Consider the following 13,601-nt stretch of genomic DNA (forward strand, 5'->3'; position numbering starts at 1 on the left):
TAATGTTGCTGTGGCCAACTACGCATTAAGAGAGACTCCAAATCGAGCCCTGGCACCTCGCCCAGAGTGGGGGTTGTGAGCTTAGGCCAGCCCCTCGCCGTGGTGCCATTGTATAATTTCGGGCAAGGAAGTATCTGCCACTTCCTGAATGAGCATGTTCCAAGCAAGCACCGACACCTGCCACCCGCTGCAGAATAAAGAGCCTGGCCCAGGGTAGGGCGAGAGCCTGGCTCTGAACTGCTGTGTCCCTCTCGCTCCAGCGGGCACGCCATGGTACAGGGCGGTTCCAGCATTTCAGAGTGGGAGCCTGCGCCCGGCCTGTCAAACCACCCCCCGCTGTAGCAACTTCCCATCTGTTGCCACTCGTCTCGTGATCGCTGAGCAGCAACCCGAAAGGAAACGCTGACTGGTGGGGTGGGTTTAAGGGCTTGTTTGCACAGTGACTTAGTGCAAAATCAGGCTGTGATTCTGGCGCTCGCTAGCTTTCGATCCGCGCCCTGGGCAGCTCACACTTGGCTTCTGCCATTTAACAAGGGGCAAGCCTGCAGCGATAGCCCCTTGGACCTGATGCTAAGTCGGTCTGTGTTGTAAAGAGCAACCATGTTACTTAGGCAGGAATTAAGATCCAAAGGGGCACCCTCCCTTATTTCAGAGCCCCTCGTCAGCTAATAAAGAGGGCAGCTAAAGAGGGAGAGAGCAGGCCCAGTGGCTGCCCTGTTTGGGGTAGGCCCATGTACCAGCAGAGTAACAGTCTTTGGCGGCTGACTTCGCTGCTTGACAGTGTCTTACCACGTGTCGTCTAGTACCTTTTTATCCACAACCTTTACTGAGCTGCAAGCAGCAAGTCCCCCGCTGGCTGGGAGGAGGGAAATATCCCTCTCGTGCAAACAGCATGCAGTTAAGTGATTTGATCAAGTGCCCAGTACAGAACTGGGAATAAAATCTTGGCGTCCTGCCTGCAGGGCCAGGCTTTGACAATGCGAAGGCTCGCTCCCCTCCCCACCCCCCCCCCGGATAACTTAGATGTTTTCATTCTCTCCGCCCTGTAAACAAATAGTTGAGCCTGACTTCTTTCTTTCAGATTCTGGTCACAGTCTAGTGTGAATCTGGCATCTCTGTACTGCTGTTAGCAGTGTAAATCCTGTGAGTTAGCATCATTTTGGGTTATGCCAGTTTTATACTCGTTTCATCAAGATCAAAACTGAGTCCTACACTTAGGCCCACTGTCAGAGATGCGTGCAGGCAATCGCTGCCTCGTTTGTGTAATCTCACTGAAAATAAGGAATGAGTCCACGGTGCCTGCCCCATCCGTGTTACCCATTTACTGACAGCGGGGTGACTAGTCTCCCACACACTAAAGAGTGCTGCAGTTAAGTCTTCATCTCCCTACAGGACAGGTAGATCCCACCTGCTGAGCCCCTCTACCCCAAAAGAAACAAACATCCATTTTCTGTTACAACAGGTCATGTTTAATGGCTTGATCTCAGCAAGACACTGACACAGTGTTCCATTTTACACCCATTTGTCAATATGATCATCAGCTGCTTCTGTGAAGTGTTGGGGGTAGGGGTGGAGGGGCAAAGACATCGGGTGGATGGATTTTGGCAGGAAAGTGAATTGCATATTCTTGCCCTGCCATGAGTGTTAACAAATGGGTGGAAGTGATGGCCCGGGAGGAACAGCCTCATGTTGTACCCAGCTGAAACGTTAGCCACAATTACTTGAAGGCTTTTCATGCCTAGCTGGTAATTATAGGCAAATCACAGTGGATTTCCTCACTGGAGACTTTGCTTTTTCTCCCAGGGGGTGAGAATGGCTTAGCAGCTGTTTGGCTTTGGCACTTAGAGAAATTAACACACTGGAAGGAAACCTGCCCTGAGTGGATGGTGCTGTAACTCAGCCTTTCATCTCTGCAGCCCCAGGGCTGAGATCACACTTAGGGTTTAGCAGGGCACAAACCAAAGAAAACGAGAGCCCCACCCTTTGTTGCCAGGGCTTCAAGTGCTGCAAGGTTTCAGAGTAACAGCTGTGTTAGTCTGTATTCGCAAAAAGAAAAGGAGGACTTGTGGCACTTTAGAGACTAACCAATTTATTTGAGTATAAGCTTTTGTGAGCTACAGTATGCATCCGATGAAGTGAGCTGTAGCTCACGGAAGCTCATGCTCAAATAAATTGGTTAGTCTCTAAGGTGCCACAAGTCCTCCTTTTCTTTTTGCGAGTGCTGCAAAGTGCTCCTTTGGCCAAGGTGCGTGGCCTCCAGGAGGAGGCACCTCCAGCCCAAGACACGGCCTCACGGGGAGGGTCAGTGGAGCCTCGGCTGGAAACAAGCTTAGAGGCTCCTCTGCTCCAGTAGACTTGGCCACCACACCCAAGGCACAGAGTGGAGAGCTGCACTAAAACCCCCCGAACTGTAGGAGCCGGGCTGAATGTGCCACTAGACTAAGCCGAAAGGACTGCCTGGCCTGGGAATCCACAACCAGGCCCCATGTTAGCACTGTTCCTACAGTCTCCTCCTTGCCCCTGAGCACGTCCTTTCACAAGCCCATCATTTCCGGGTGCTACCCTCCACTTGCAATATCAGCAGCTTGCAAAGCCCTGAGCTAGAGAGTCAGATGCTGCCCCCAGCCCTGCCGCTTCCCTCTCCTTTGTAAAGGTTTCGCTGAGCCCAAGGCCCCCCCCGATCACCGGGGCACCAGCCTTCGCCCCCACCGCTTGGCAGATGCCTGGGGAAAAGAGAGGGAACGCTAACCTCTCCCTGCTCTTCGTTTAGTCCCGGAAGGTGGTACAACAAGCGGACAAGCTGTTGCGAGAGGAGCGTGACTATGGCCCTTGAAATCCTGGGTGAAGTTAGTTGCTCCTCTGGCATGTGGCCCAGGCTGCCTAACGCCACGTCTCCTGCTTTCCAAGCATTGGGAGACGTGCCTGCTCCAGGCTCTGCACAGAGGGGTGTGGCAAAAGGCCATCAATCCCTCAGACAGCACTGCCCGCGCTTGGGCCTGGCCCGAGGGGAAACCGCCCGCATAGCTTATCAAGGAGGCGCTCGCTGAACAATTTCTCCAGCAGGTCGTGGTTTCTTCCTGCCCCGGGCTGCGCTCCCAGGAGACGACAGCGTTGGAAGCCGCCATTCGCCTGAGGCACCACTTCAGCCCTTCCTGCGCGGTGGGCGGAGAAGGGAGAGGAGGAATGTTTGTTCCTCGGCCTTATTCAAACAAGACGGCTCGCGCAACCTGTGGGGTGCATCGCCTGAATCTCTGCTCCTCAGACCGGGCCCATGATCCCAAATCCAGGCAGGCATTTCTTGAACATCCCTGCGAAGCAGCCTTCTTACCAATGCTCATCGCTCGTAAAGGCACAAAGTCCAGATGACCAGCCCAATCCACTTACCCCTCTGCCCTCCCACCCCAAATCACACTTCATGGGGATTCAGGTAACATGCTATTGAGGGTATCCCTTCCCAGAGAAGCCTGGCCCCGGTATTTGTGGACAGCGTGGTGTGATCAAACAAAGCACTGGCTGGCAGTGGAGGAAGCTGATCTGGACCATAAGGAACCTCTTGCTCTTCCAGGTGGGGAAACCAAGTCACCGGAGTGTTTGGGGGAGGGACTGGAGTGAGGATTCCAGGTCTGCCCCCTGCCTGGCTCAGATGTCCTCCTCACCAGCACTGCCGTGGTCTATGAGGAGATACCACTTTAGCCTGTCGGGAAGCGGAAGGGCCTTGATCTTCACATCCACGGGCCACGGTTTGAGGCGCTGCCGGATATACACCCTGCAGAGATGTTTCAGGGCCTGTGGCGCGTGCTGTAGCTGCTTCAGGGAGTAGAAAAGGGCCTTGATCTTCTCCCCATGGAACCTGCAGCTGGTGGAGCTGATGTCAAAGTTGCTGGGCAGTTTGGGGATCTGCGAGCTGGCCACCATGAGCTCTAGGACCGTTTCTGCTTTTTGCAGGAGGTCAGCGGAGAAGCGGTCGTCTTCCGAGCTGCTGAGGTGGGAGCACAGTCTCTCAAAGACCACGTGAAAGCCCGACCAGCATGAGGGGCCATGGAGGGAGCAGTTGTAGGAGGCCCCCGACTCCAGCAGGAAGCGTAGGAGCAGGAAGTGGAGCTTGAAGCTCTTGAGGCAGATGTGGGTGAGGGACTCACGGGCTGGGCACTCACTGGGGTCAGCGCCGTGGGCCATCAGCAGCTGGGTGACCCGGAAACAGAAGCGGTTGATCATTCGCGCCTCCTCTTTGTCCCCGCCCACCGTCTCGGCAAGCAGGAAGATGATGCAGGTGAAGACAGTGTCGCCGTCTTTCGTGGTGGCCTTCACGTCTGCTCCTGAAGCCAGAGACAAAAGGGGGAGCCACAGTCAGACGCCGCAATGGACACCGACTCCCTGGAACGGGGGGCTGACACCGAATGGCAGGTGCAGGTATGTGTCGCACCCCAGCACGTGGTACCTCTCCTCTGAACTGCAGCCCCAAGCCCCTGATCGTTGTCACCCACCTCCAGCCCTCTTCTGCCTGCCATTTAGGGAGTAGATGGGGCTTTGATGGAGCGCACAGTAGCGACTGTTTCACCTGGAGAGACAGCATCTCTCTGTACCAACCTGTGCTGCCAGTTAAAACAATCTTCACAGAGGCCGTTATTTGTTTGTATTGTGGTAGCACCTAGGAACCCCTGGCATAGACCATGGTGCTAGGTGCTGTACAAACACAGAACAGACGGGCCCTGCCCAAAAGAACACTTGGTCTTTACCGGGAAATGAGCCGACAGCTGCTCGGCTGCCCTTACCTCCTTCCAACAGGAGCCGGATGTTTTCAGTGTTGTGGATCTGAACTCCATCGCTGCTGGCCAGGGCATGCAGTAAGGCTGTCTTTCCTGTGGATAAGAGTATAAACCGGGGAGTGGGAGCATTACGTCAGAGTGACTTCTAGGAAGGGTCCCTTTTGGGCCTGCCCCGTCCACGAACCATGACAGTATGGAGGGGACACTCTGCATATAGCTCTGAAAAATAATGAACCCCCTTAATGAGGTATTCAAACCGCACAAGGCTGCAGCAGAGGGAGCATACACAGCCTTGGGGATAGGGCTGCCAACTATCTAATCACACAAACCCAAACATCCTTGCCCCGCCCCTTCCCTGAGGCCCCGCCCTGCTCACTCCATCCGCTCTCCCCTATCCTCATTCACTTTCATCGGGCGGGGGCCAAGAGGTTCGGAATATGGGAGGGGGCTCTGGGCTGAGCCTGGGGTAGGGGTCCAGGTGCAAGCTCTGGGAGGGGGCTCATGGCTGGGGCAGGGGGTTGGAAGGGGGTGAGGGATGCGGGCTCTGGCCAGGAGGTGCTTACCTCGGGCCACCCCCAGTCAGTGGTGCAGCAGTGCGAAGGCAGGCTTTCTGCCCGTCCTGGCCCTGTGCCGCTTCCGGAAGTGACTGGCACGTCTCTGGGGAGAATGGGAGGGGGTCACTACGTGCTGCCCCCGCCCTCCCCCGGGGGCCACAGGGACATGCCAGCCGCTTCCAGGAGCGGCACAGGGCCAGTGCAGGCAGAGAGCCTGCCTTTGCACTGCTGGACTTCTAGCAGCGTAAAATCTCCCAGTTTGGCTTCAGTGGCCTCCAGGAGATAAAGGCCGATTCCAGGAGATGCCCGGTGAAACTGGGAGGCTTGGCAACCCCACTTGGGGCTAGTGCGTGTTCGCACAATACTGCTTTAGAGTCACCAGAGGGAGCACCAGACATTGTGGCTCTTCCATTAGCCCCTGAGCATACCAGGGCAACTGCAAGCATGTCACAGCACAGACTGAGTGTGATCTCCCCGACTGGTGTGGGCAGGAATTAAGCGTCCTAGCCAGAAGTGCCAGGTAGTCGGAGCACGGCTACACTGCTAAAGCATGTTCGACTGTGGTTAAATCCCTGCTTGTCCTAGAGATACCAATAGCCCTGGGGCAAATGCCCCTGAACCCTGGTCGGGTTTGAAGGTCTTAACCTGGATCTGAATTTCCACAGGTGGTTCCTGCTTCTAAAATGGGCTAAACACTGGGCAACTCAGAAATCCAGTACCAAATTAACAGCCTAGATAAAAGAACCCAGGTGTCCTGCCTCCCAGTCCCCTGCTCTAACTAGGCCGTGCTGTCTGCCCATTCTCTTTGCTATGCATACCAATGGTTGCTTTCTGTGAGAACCAAGTGCCCCAGGAGTTAGGGTGGGGCAGGGGGCCAGCGGGAAATTCACTCCCTGTATGATGGAAAGGGGCACAGACCATTTTTGTCAGCCGCATTGACATCGGCACCGAGTTCCAGGAGACGCTGCAAACATGGCAGCCGCTCGGGCTCCTCACTGGCAAGATCCAGGGGGCTGCTCTCGTGAATCTGAGGGGAGGAAAGGCAACAGCAACTGGAAAAAGCCCATGATCTTCCGCTTTAGCACTTCGCTGTGGAGGCTGATCATACAGAACAATCCACAGTCAGACAATGGGGTGAAAAGCAGGGCTCGTACGGCCGGAAGGGAAGAGCGTAAGTTAGTCCCGTCAGCATTAGCGCTATGGGGCAGGGCAAGCAAAGGACTGACTGCAGCCTGTGCAAACTACAAGTCCCAGCATGCAATGCTCCACCTGGACCTGAGCAGCCCAACACATTAAAGATAAAGGGAGATGAGTTAAGCAGGCATCACTCTGGCAGAGCAAATCACAGGCCTAGATCTCCCAGGAGGCGTTATCAGTACCATAAACCTAGGAGAGGTCAGATCCTTTAGCCCTGTGTCTAAGGTGGGTGCTTTCCATACCCGATCTCTCCGGTTAATGTCCGCCCCACGGTGCACAAGCAGCTCCACCATGTCCTGCTGGTTTCGGAGAACAGCGATGTGCAGAGCTGTGTAATAGGTGACAGGATCTAGGGCCAGAACCGAATGACAAGTCAGGGAGTTTCAGAACTAAAGACGCCCTCCAAAAATATGAAACGGTCCAAGATAAAGCAGAATAACCCAAAGCAGCTGGGTTCAGAGAGTCCAGCTCCCCAGACGGGGCTAAGAGCGTGGGAAGGGGATGGGATCCTGCTTGGCTTGGAGGAATTACAAGGAGGGCTGGCCTGAAGCAAAGCAATTGACTGCCCAGGCTCTGCTGTTGTGGGGGCCTTGTCTCTAGGACAATGAACAAGCTGGCCCTAAGCCCCCAGCAGCCGGATCAGAAGAGCCAACTCCATCCCAGCCCCTTTCTGGCAGGCTGCAGCCCTGCTTTTGTGACAGTGGGGCAGCCCGCAGCCCCTATATGCTCTGCGACCCACAGGCGGGTCCCAACCGCCTCCCTGACAGCAATGGATGGACAAGAGACTCACCGCTTGTCACTGGTACCCTGCTGCATCTGTGCCTGCAAGGGAAGCAATTCATGGCCCAATACCCCCATCCCCACCCCCTTCCCAACAGCTGGATGCTCCACAGATCATGGAGCTGGCTCCGTTTAAACCCAGACACCCTGCAGGAGCCCGGCCAGGATTCCAGGTGTGATGTCACAAACGCCCAGTCACTGCCAGGGTGGGAGGGTTTCTCTGACACGGGCTGAACAGAAGAGTCAGTGTTGGTTTCTGCAGCTTTTTAAACCCTTCACCCTATTAAACAGGCCCATGCGCTGACGCACAAGGCTAATTCAAGGAGCGTTGCTGAGAGAGGCCAGATATACAGCCCTGAAGTTCTCTAGCCATCCACAGCCCAGGGATAGCGTTGCCATGGTTAGGGCAAGCTAGTCGGCACAGACCAGCCAGCATGTCTCAATCCTGAGCTGAAGGGGTGGTTTAATCCCGGGGGCTCGCATCCTTGTGCTCGCTGCTGGGACTGGCAACACGGGGGTCTGTTGTGGCCACTAAACTGGCTTGAACCCCACCTTGCTCTATTCAACAAGCAGCCAGCAGTTGGTAACAGCTTTTCGTTGCTGTTGGTGGATTTGAACCGTGAACCTAAAGGCGAGGGGCACAGGGATTGCCAGACAAACCACTGCACTAGCCCGTCGCCTGCCCCACGAGTTGACACCGCTTGGATTTTACCATCAGACTCTGGCCTAATATGTTCCTGTTTCCCTGGAACCACGCTGGTGCTTGTGCCCTGGGAAGCCGGCACATTCCGACTTATGATTTAAACCTAAAGGCACTCACCAGCTTCCTGCGATGCCCAGAACATAAGCATAATGCATTTCCAAGTTGGCTCAGAGAAAAGCACCAAGGAACGGTGGGAGAGACCAGGCCCAGTGCCAGCAATTGCATTTTCATTAACGTTAATTAAAAAAAAGGCAACACAGCATCCTCTCCCTGGCTTGAGTTCAGAGAAAAGAAAAAAAATCAATCCATTGTGAGGGATAGGGGCATGGAAGGTCTTAGGAGACAGATCGCAAAGGACCAATTTTATTACCCACTGAAGGGGGTTTGGAGGGGAAAGTGGAATATCCTATGATCCTACCCAGCTCACTGATCTTCCCCCTGATGGAAGGGGGTTGGGCGTTGGCTTCTTCCAAAACCCATAACACATCGAACACTGCTCCACGCATTAGACAGGTTAACTTGGGAATGACCAACCCAATGAGGAAGGGGCAGGGCTTGGGACCTCAATTCAGATCCAGGACACCTGTTCAGGCTCCAATCCACCGGCCAGCCCACAAATGGACCTTCCCTCCCTCTCTGCCGCCTGCAAAGCCTGTTTGCATCAGGAACAGGGGTGCGCTTAGAACACATCATCTCCCCCAGATTTACCTTCAAAGATAAGATTGGCCCCATTCTGCAGGAGGATTTCAGCTGCATTCACCAGCCCAAGTTCAGCTACCTTCAGCAAGGAGTAGCTCACTCCTTCTTGGTAGAATGCGGAGTGGGTCTCTCTCTCCAACAGCTTGTTGAGGACCAAGAATTTGCTGCTGTCTTCAGCTAGGCAGCTGGGGCTTGAGACACAGAAAAATGGCCCATTGTTAGAGCTCCATGCATTTCTCCTGGGATGTGCATTGGAAAAGGGAATGAGGGAGGCCTAAAATTGACAATGATATTATCTGCACGTAGGGCCTGATCCATGCTGATTGAAATCAACGGAAAGACGCCCACCAGTGTTTGGATCAGGTGCTGAGACAGCACCTTTCCTCAGAGGATCTCCAAGTATGTTGCTAGGGTAGGAAAGTCTCAACTCCACTTTGCAGAGGAGAAAAAAATAATAATCGAGGCACAGAGAGCATGAGGGACTTGCCTATAACCACATGGCACATCTGAGGGCGTGCTAGGAACAGGGCCCCGCACACCAACCTCTCAGACCTACACTGCAACCGCTAGATGACTCTCCCTTCTCACCAGGGTTGCAAGGAGCACAGCTGCGATCGAGGTGCCCAAGATATTTTGACTTTAGATGGGATTTAGGCACTTGACTCTGTTGGGCTCTTTCACAAAGCCCAGCCCAATAACGGTCTCTGCAGGTGTCTTGCCCTCCTTCGTTCCAGTCTTGTGTTGTGGGAGCCAGCCGCACCTCGGTGCACTGCACCCTGCTTTCGCTGCTGCTCTCGTTTTAGGGTCTGACTGCCGTGGGATGTTTTGTTGTGCTCAGAATTAAGTGTCAGCTGCCTGAGAGAACTCCACTTAGTTCCTATCGCAAGAGTTTGCTCCAGGTCAACAGACTCTAACAGGGAAGGGCTCTCTAAAGGGTTAAACAGCTCCTCTCTGCAGGTTTTGGGGAACACCGTAATCTGCCTTTTAACCCCTGTGTAAACAGTTGGCTCCACTATTAAAGGGCTCCCCAAATCTTCTTGGCACCCACATCCATCCAACGTTAGCATCCAGCTTTCCTACAGCAAAGGCCTCTGATTGTACAGTCAGTGATTCAAGGATAGCACACCAGTTAGCTCACTGGTGGAGACTTAGGACACCTGGGGTCTCGTCCCAGCTCTGCCACTGGACCTGCCAGGTGACCTTGGGCAAGTCATTTTACCTCCCTGCTTCCTCGTCCACTTCTTGTATGTCGTCTATTTAGACTGTAAACTCACTGGGGCAGGGACCACCTTTTACAACATGCCTATACAACAGTGGGACCCTGATTTCAGGTATGACCTCCACATGCTACTGTAATAACAATAACTTCAGAGTGTTAATTAGATACCACACAGCTATTCAGAGGAACTTCTGTGGAGAGAAGCTTAGAGTAACCCACAACCACTTATTTAATCCTTCATTCAGTTACTTAAAAAATAAACTAAGTCACAGAGTAAAGGCCACCAGAGTTTTGATATTTGTTACCTCTCTAGAGTTTCCTGCTTTTCAGGATCCTGTATCCCCAGACATCCCAAGATCTCATCTACCAATGGCTGATACTCAAAAATGATCCTGCGGAAGCCATGCAAGAAAGGCATTGTGCTCTTCTATTCAAAGATCATCCAGAATATCCTTTTGGCTCAAGCACAAGAGATGGATTCTTCTTTTCTCCCTGAAATCAGACGGACGTTCAAACAGGGATCAGTTACAGGTTTCTGGAAGGGGACCATCAGATACGGTGCTGGGCAAAAAATGAGGATTTGGTGACACCAAAACATTTAGCAAATTTGTGTTGGTTTCATCCGATTGTTTTGGGTTGGAAAAAAAACATTAAACAATTCTGGAAAAAATCAAAACTTTCATTTCAATGTTTTTAAAATGTTTTGATTTTTCAGTTTGAAACAACTTTGTGTTTCAAAATGTCCTTTGATTTTATTCAAAACAATGTTTCAGTTTTATCGAAACAAAATGATCTGTTTGACCTGAAACAAATTTATTTTACTTTTCAATTTGCTGAAAATGTTTCCAGTTTGACCCAACACAATTTAAAAAAAACAAACTGCCAGTGAACTGAAAAATCTTTTATTCACACAAAACTAGCGAGAAGGTCTCACTAAGGGGAGACTAGGAGAAATAAGGGGAGCTGAGGGTTAACCATGACCATCTAACATGGTTTTAAACACGAGTTGTCCTGTCTGTGCTAGGACCACAGCCCTGTTTAAAATTCAAATTAGTTAAAACACATTGACTAATATTTTTCCTAGTTTAGATGTGGCCTAATTTTAATCAATAGGATAGTTAGAAACAATGATCAGGGAGTCTTGGTTCTGTTTCTTAAGAAGGGTTCTCAACACCCGCTATAAACAGAAACACTCCATAGGTGTTTTAAAAAACCATTAACTACACTGAACTTAAAAAATCATAATGGTGCAAACAATACACTTTTTGCTGAGTTACTAGTAACACATGAGGTGCTCTGATGTCATAGTGACGAGCAGGATTTTAGAACCTAAACAGAGTAAGATTATTAAAAATGAAAGGATTGTAAGGATCTTATTTCAGTCATCACTATTTAGTTCCTTTGTTTACTTTTTGCATTTCTCCCAGTGTAGACAATGGGAATCAACACAGTCACCTCTACTGTTGTTTAGTCAATTTCACCTTCAGGTTCTCTGTGTGGCAGAGTGGGAATCTCTGCGGAGAAATATCTAGTTGTTTAGAAGCACCTGTTTTCACTGGATTTTTTCCCTTTTAATTTGTACAATCCATGCTGGTCTTAGATTTTTAGAAAAGCTGGAGGGCTTCCCCCACGCCTGACACATTTTAAAAATTTGGGCCCCTATCTAGGTCGGGCCCCTTTAAATTCAAACAAATTTTTTTAATTAAAAAACATTCCCTGAGTTGTTTCATGCGTTAATACAGAAGAACCAAAACATTAAAGCAGCTAGTCCATTTTCACTGTCCAAATACAAAATGTAAAAATAACCAAAACCATAGACAGAAGTAAATTAGATTTTTTTTCAGTTTCAATCGTTTTAAGTGTCAGTAGTAACCAGAGGAAGGAACTTCTCGCTCAGGTTCTTCGCAGTATGATTTTAGCCTGACAGTGCGTTGCTTTCAGCAAAGATTTAATTTCTGACTCTTCTACTGCTATGGCCCTGACCCTACTAAGACCTAGGCATGTGCTTAACTTTAAGCATTGCAAGTAATTCCATTGACTATTCACAGTGCATAAAGCACAGACAAAAATCTTCGGAGTATTGGGGTGTAATACTGTAAGTTCTTTAGGACAGGGGCTATCTTTTGTGTGTGTGTCTGTTCAAGGCCTGGCACACTGGGGCCCTGATCCTGACTGGAGCCTCTGATTGCCACCACAATAAAAATAATAAATGAATACCACCACCTGCGGGAATAACAAAACATCAAGATATACCAAGGTTACCGCAGCAGTCACACGGTGCTTAATTCACCTGATGCAAATGATGAACTTGTAAGAGCGGAATCAAGCAGTTAACACCTCCCTCCACTTGAAACAGGACCAGGCACAGCCCAAGGCTAAGGGCACGCAGCTGGCTGGGAAATTTCACAAATATACTATAAACAAGCAAGGCTGTTTACATGGATGCACGCACACATATGTATGTTTCCCAACCAGCTCAACCCAATCATGAGTCCTCACACAGTGGGTCCCAGGGTACGGGCCAGGTGACTCAGTGACCGCTTGCCATTGGTAGGGGCATGCACTTCTTTCTGGAGGCAGGGTGGCTCTCTGTGGGATCTCTCACTGCAAGAAGCAGCTTGCCTTTATTAAGCGGTCAGGGCTACCAGCAGCACCTGCCACAGTGGCAGCTACCAGGCATTGCAATAGGGGATGTGACCATCACACCAAGAAGCCAGTCATGCCCCTGCCAAGTACCAGACATTGCAGTCAGCAACAGCATGCACCTGTCTGCCATTGCACACGGCTGCACCCACACACGCCCGCCATAGCACACACACGCCCGCCATTGCACACGGCTGCACCCACACACGCCCGCCATAGCACACGGCTGCACCCACACACGCCCGCCATTGCACACACACGCCCGCCATTGCACGCTGCTGCACCCACACATGCTATGTGCGCACACACGCCCGCCATTGCACGGTGCCGCACCCACACACGTGTATGCCATTGCACGCTGCTGCACCCACATGCTATGTGCGCACACCCACACACGTGTATGCCATTGCACGCTGCTGCACCAGAGAGGGCCAAGAGTCCTGCCTAAACCCGAAGTAGGGTCTGAGAACCCCCGCCCCGCTCCTCCGGGGGGGGGCAGGCAGGGCTAAGTTCCCTTCCCCAGCGCCACTTCCCCCTTAGTGCCCGGGGCCGGGCCGTCAGCCTCCCCCGCCCCGTGCTGGGTTGCCCGCGCCAGCCTGGGCCCGGGGCACGCGCTCCTACCTGCCCGGGGACCCTGCTGGCGGGCGGCGCACGGGAAACGGAAACCGCCTCCGCAGGCTGCAGCTCACCGTCCCTCTAGCGGCCGAAGGCGGGAGCTGCAGGACGGCTGGCTCAGCAGAGGGCAGCCGCCTGCAGGGAAAGGGGAGCCAGGCAATCTCTGCACGTTGCAACCTGGGCTGGCCGCAGGGCACGTGCTTTGCAGGGGCTCCTTCTCCCCTGACGGCACCCTCCCCCCACTGTAGCTCGGGGGCTGGGTATGTCACCCCCCCACCCCCAGCCCCAAAGCCTGAAGGCCATCAGCGATGGCAATGGTCCAGGCTTGCGTCCTGCACTGTCAGGCAGGCTAGATGCCCGTCCTCAAACTTGGTCGGGCTCGGGGTTCACGCGAAAGGTTTGCAAATGTAGCCACAACCCTTTGG

General features: G+C 52.5%; 1 protein-coding gene across 3 annotated transcripts; it reads right to left on the reverse strand.

Annotated features, from left to right (window-relative positions):
* Nucleotides 1-2,221: 2,221 nt before the first annotated feature.
* Nucleotides 2,222-13,262, reverse strand: ASB6 (ankyrin repeat and SOCS box containing 6). 3 transcript variants are annotated; one of them, XM_073314902.2, is made up of 8 exons: nucleotides 13,183-13,256; nucleotides 12,209-12,311; nucleotides 10,224-10,410; nucleotides 8,709-8,890; nucleotides 6,760-6,866; nucleotides 6,239-6,347; nucleotides 4,773-4,859; nucleotides 2,222-4,316 (listed from the first exon to the last, which is right to left on the reverse strand). In XM_073314902.2, exons 3-8 carry the CDS (start codon nucleotides 10,334-10,336, stop codon nucleotides 3,640-3,642), a joined length of 1,275 nt encoding a protein of 424 aa, XP_073171003.2. In that variant the 5' UTR covers nucleotides 10,337-10,410; nucleotides 12,209-12,311; nucleotides 13,183-13,256; the 3' UTR covers nucleotides 2,222-3,639. The 3 variants fall into 3 exon arrangements, with proteins under 3 accessions (XP_073171003.2, XP_073171005.2, XP_073171004.2); XM_073314904.2 differs by lacking the exon at nucleotides 12,209-12,311 and having other exon boundaries at nucleotides 13,183-13,262; XM_073314903.2 differs by lacking the exon at nucleotides 13,183-13,256 and having other exon boundaries at nucleotides 10,224-13,162.
* Nucleotides 13,263-13,601: the final 339 nt, after the last annotated feature.

Source organism: Lepidochelys kempii, chromosome 16, assembly GCF_965140285.1.
Source record: "Lepidochelys kempii isolate rLepKem1 chromosome 16, rLepKem1.hap1, whole genome shotgun sequence".
Lineage (NCBI taxonomy): Eukaryota > Metazoa > Chordata > Testudines > Cheloniidae > Lepidochelys > Lepidochelys kempii.

Coding starts and splice junctions, on each gene's coding strand:
- ASB6 (XM_073314904.2), bottom strand. CDS start 10,336: ATGCCTTTCTTGCATGGCTTCCGCAGGATCATTTTTGAGTATCAGCCA. Junction 6,867..8,708: donor GGCCAATCTTATCTTTGAAG/GTAAATCTGGGG, acceptor TTCTGGCCCTAG/ATCCTGTCACCTATTACACA. Junction 4,860..6,238: donor CAATGCGGCTGACAAAAATG/GTCTGTGCCCCT, acceptor TCTTATCCACAG/GAAAGACAGCCTTACTGCAT.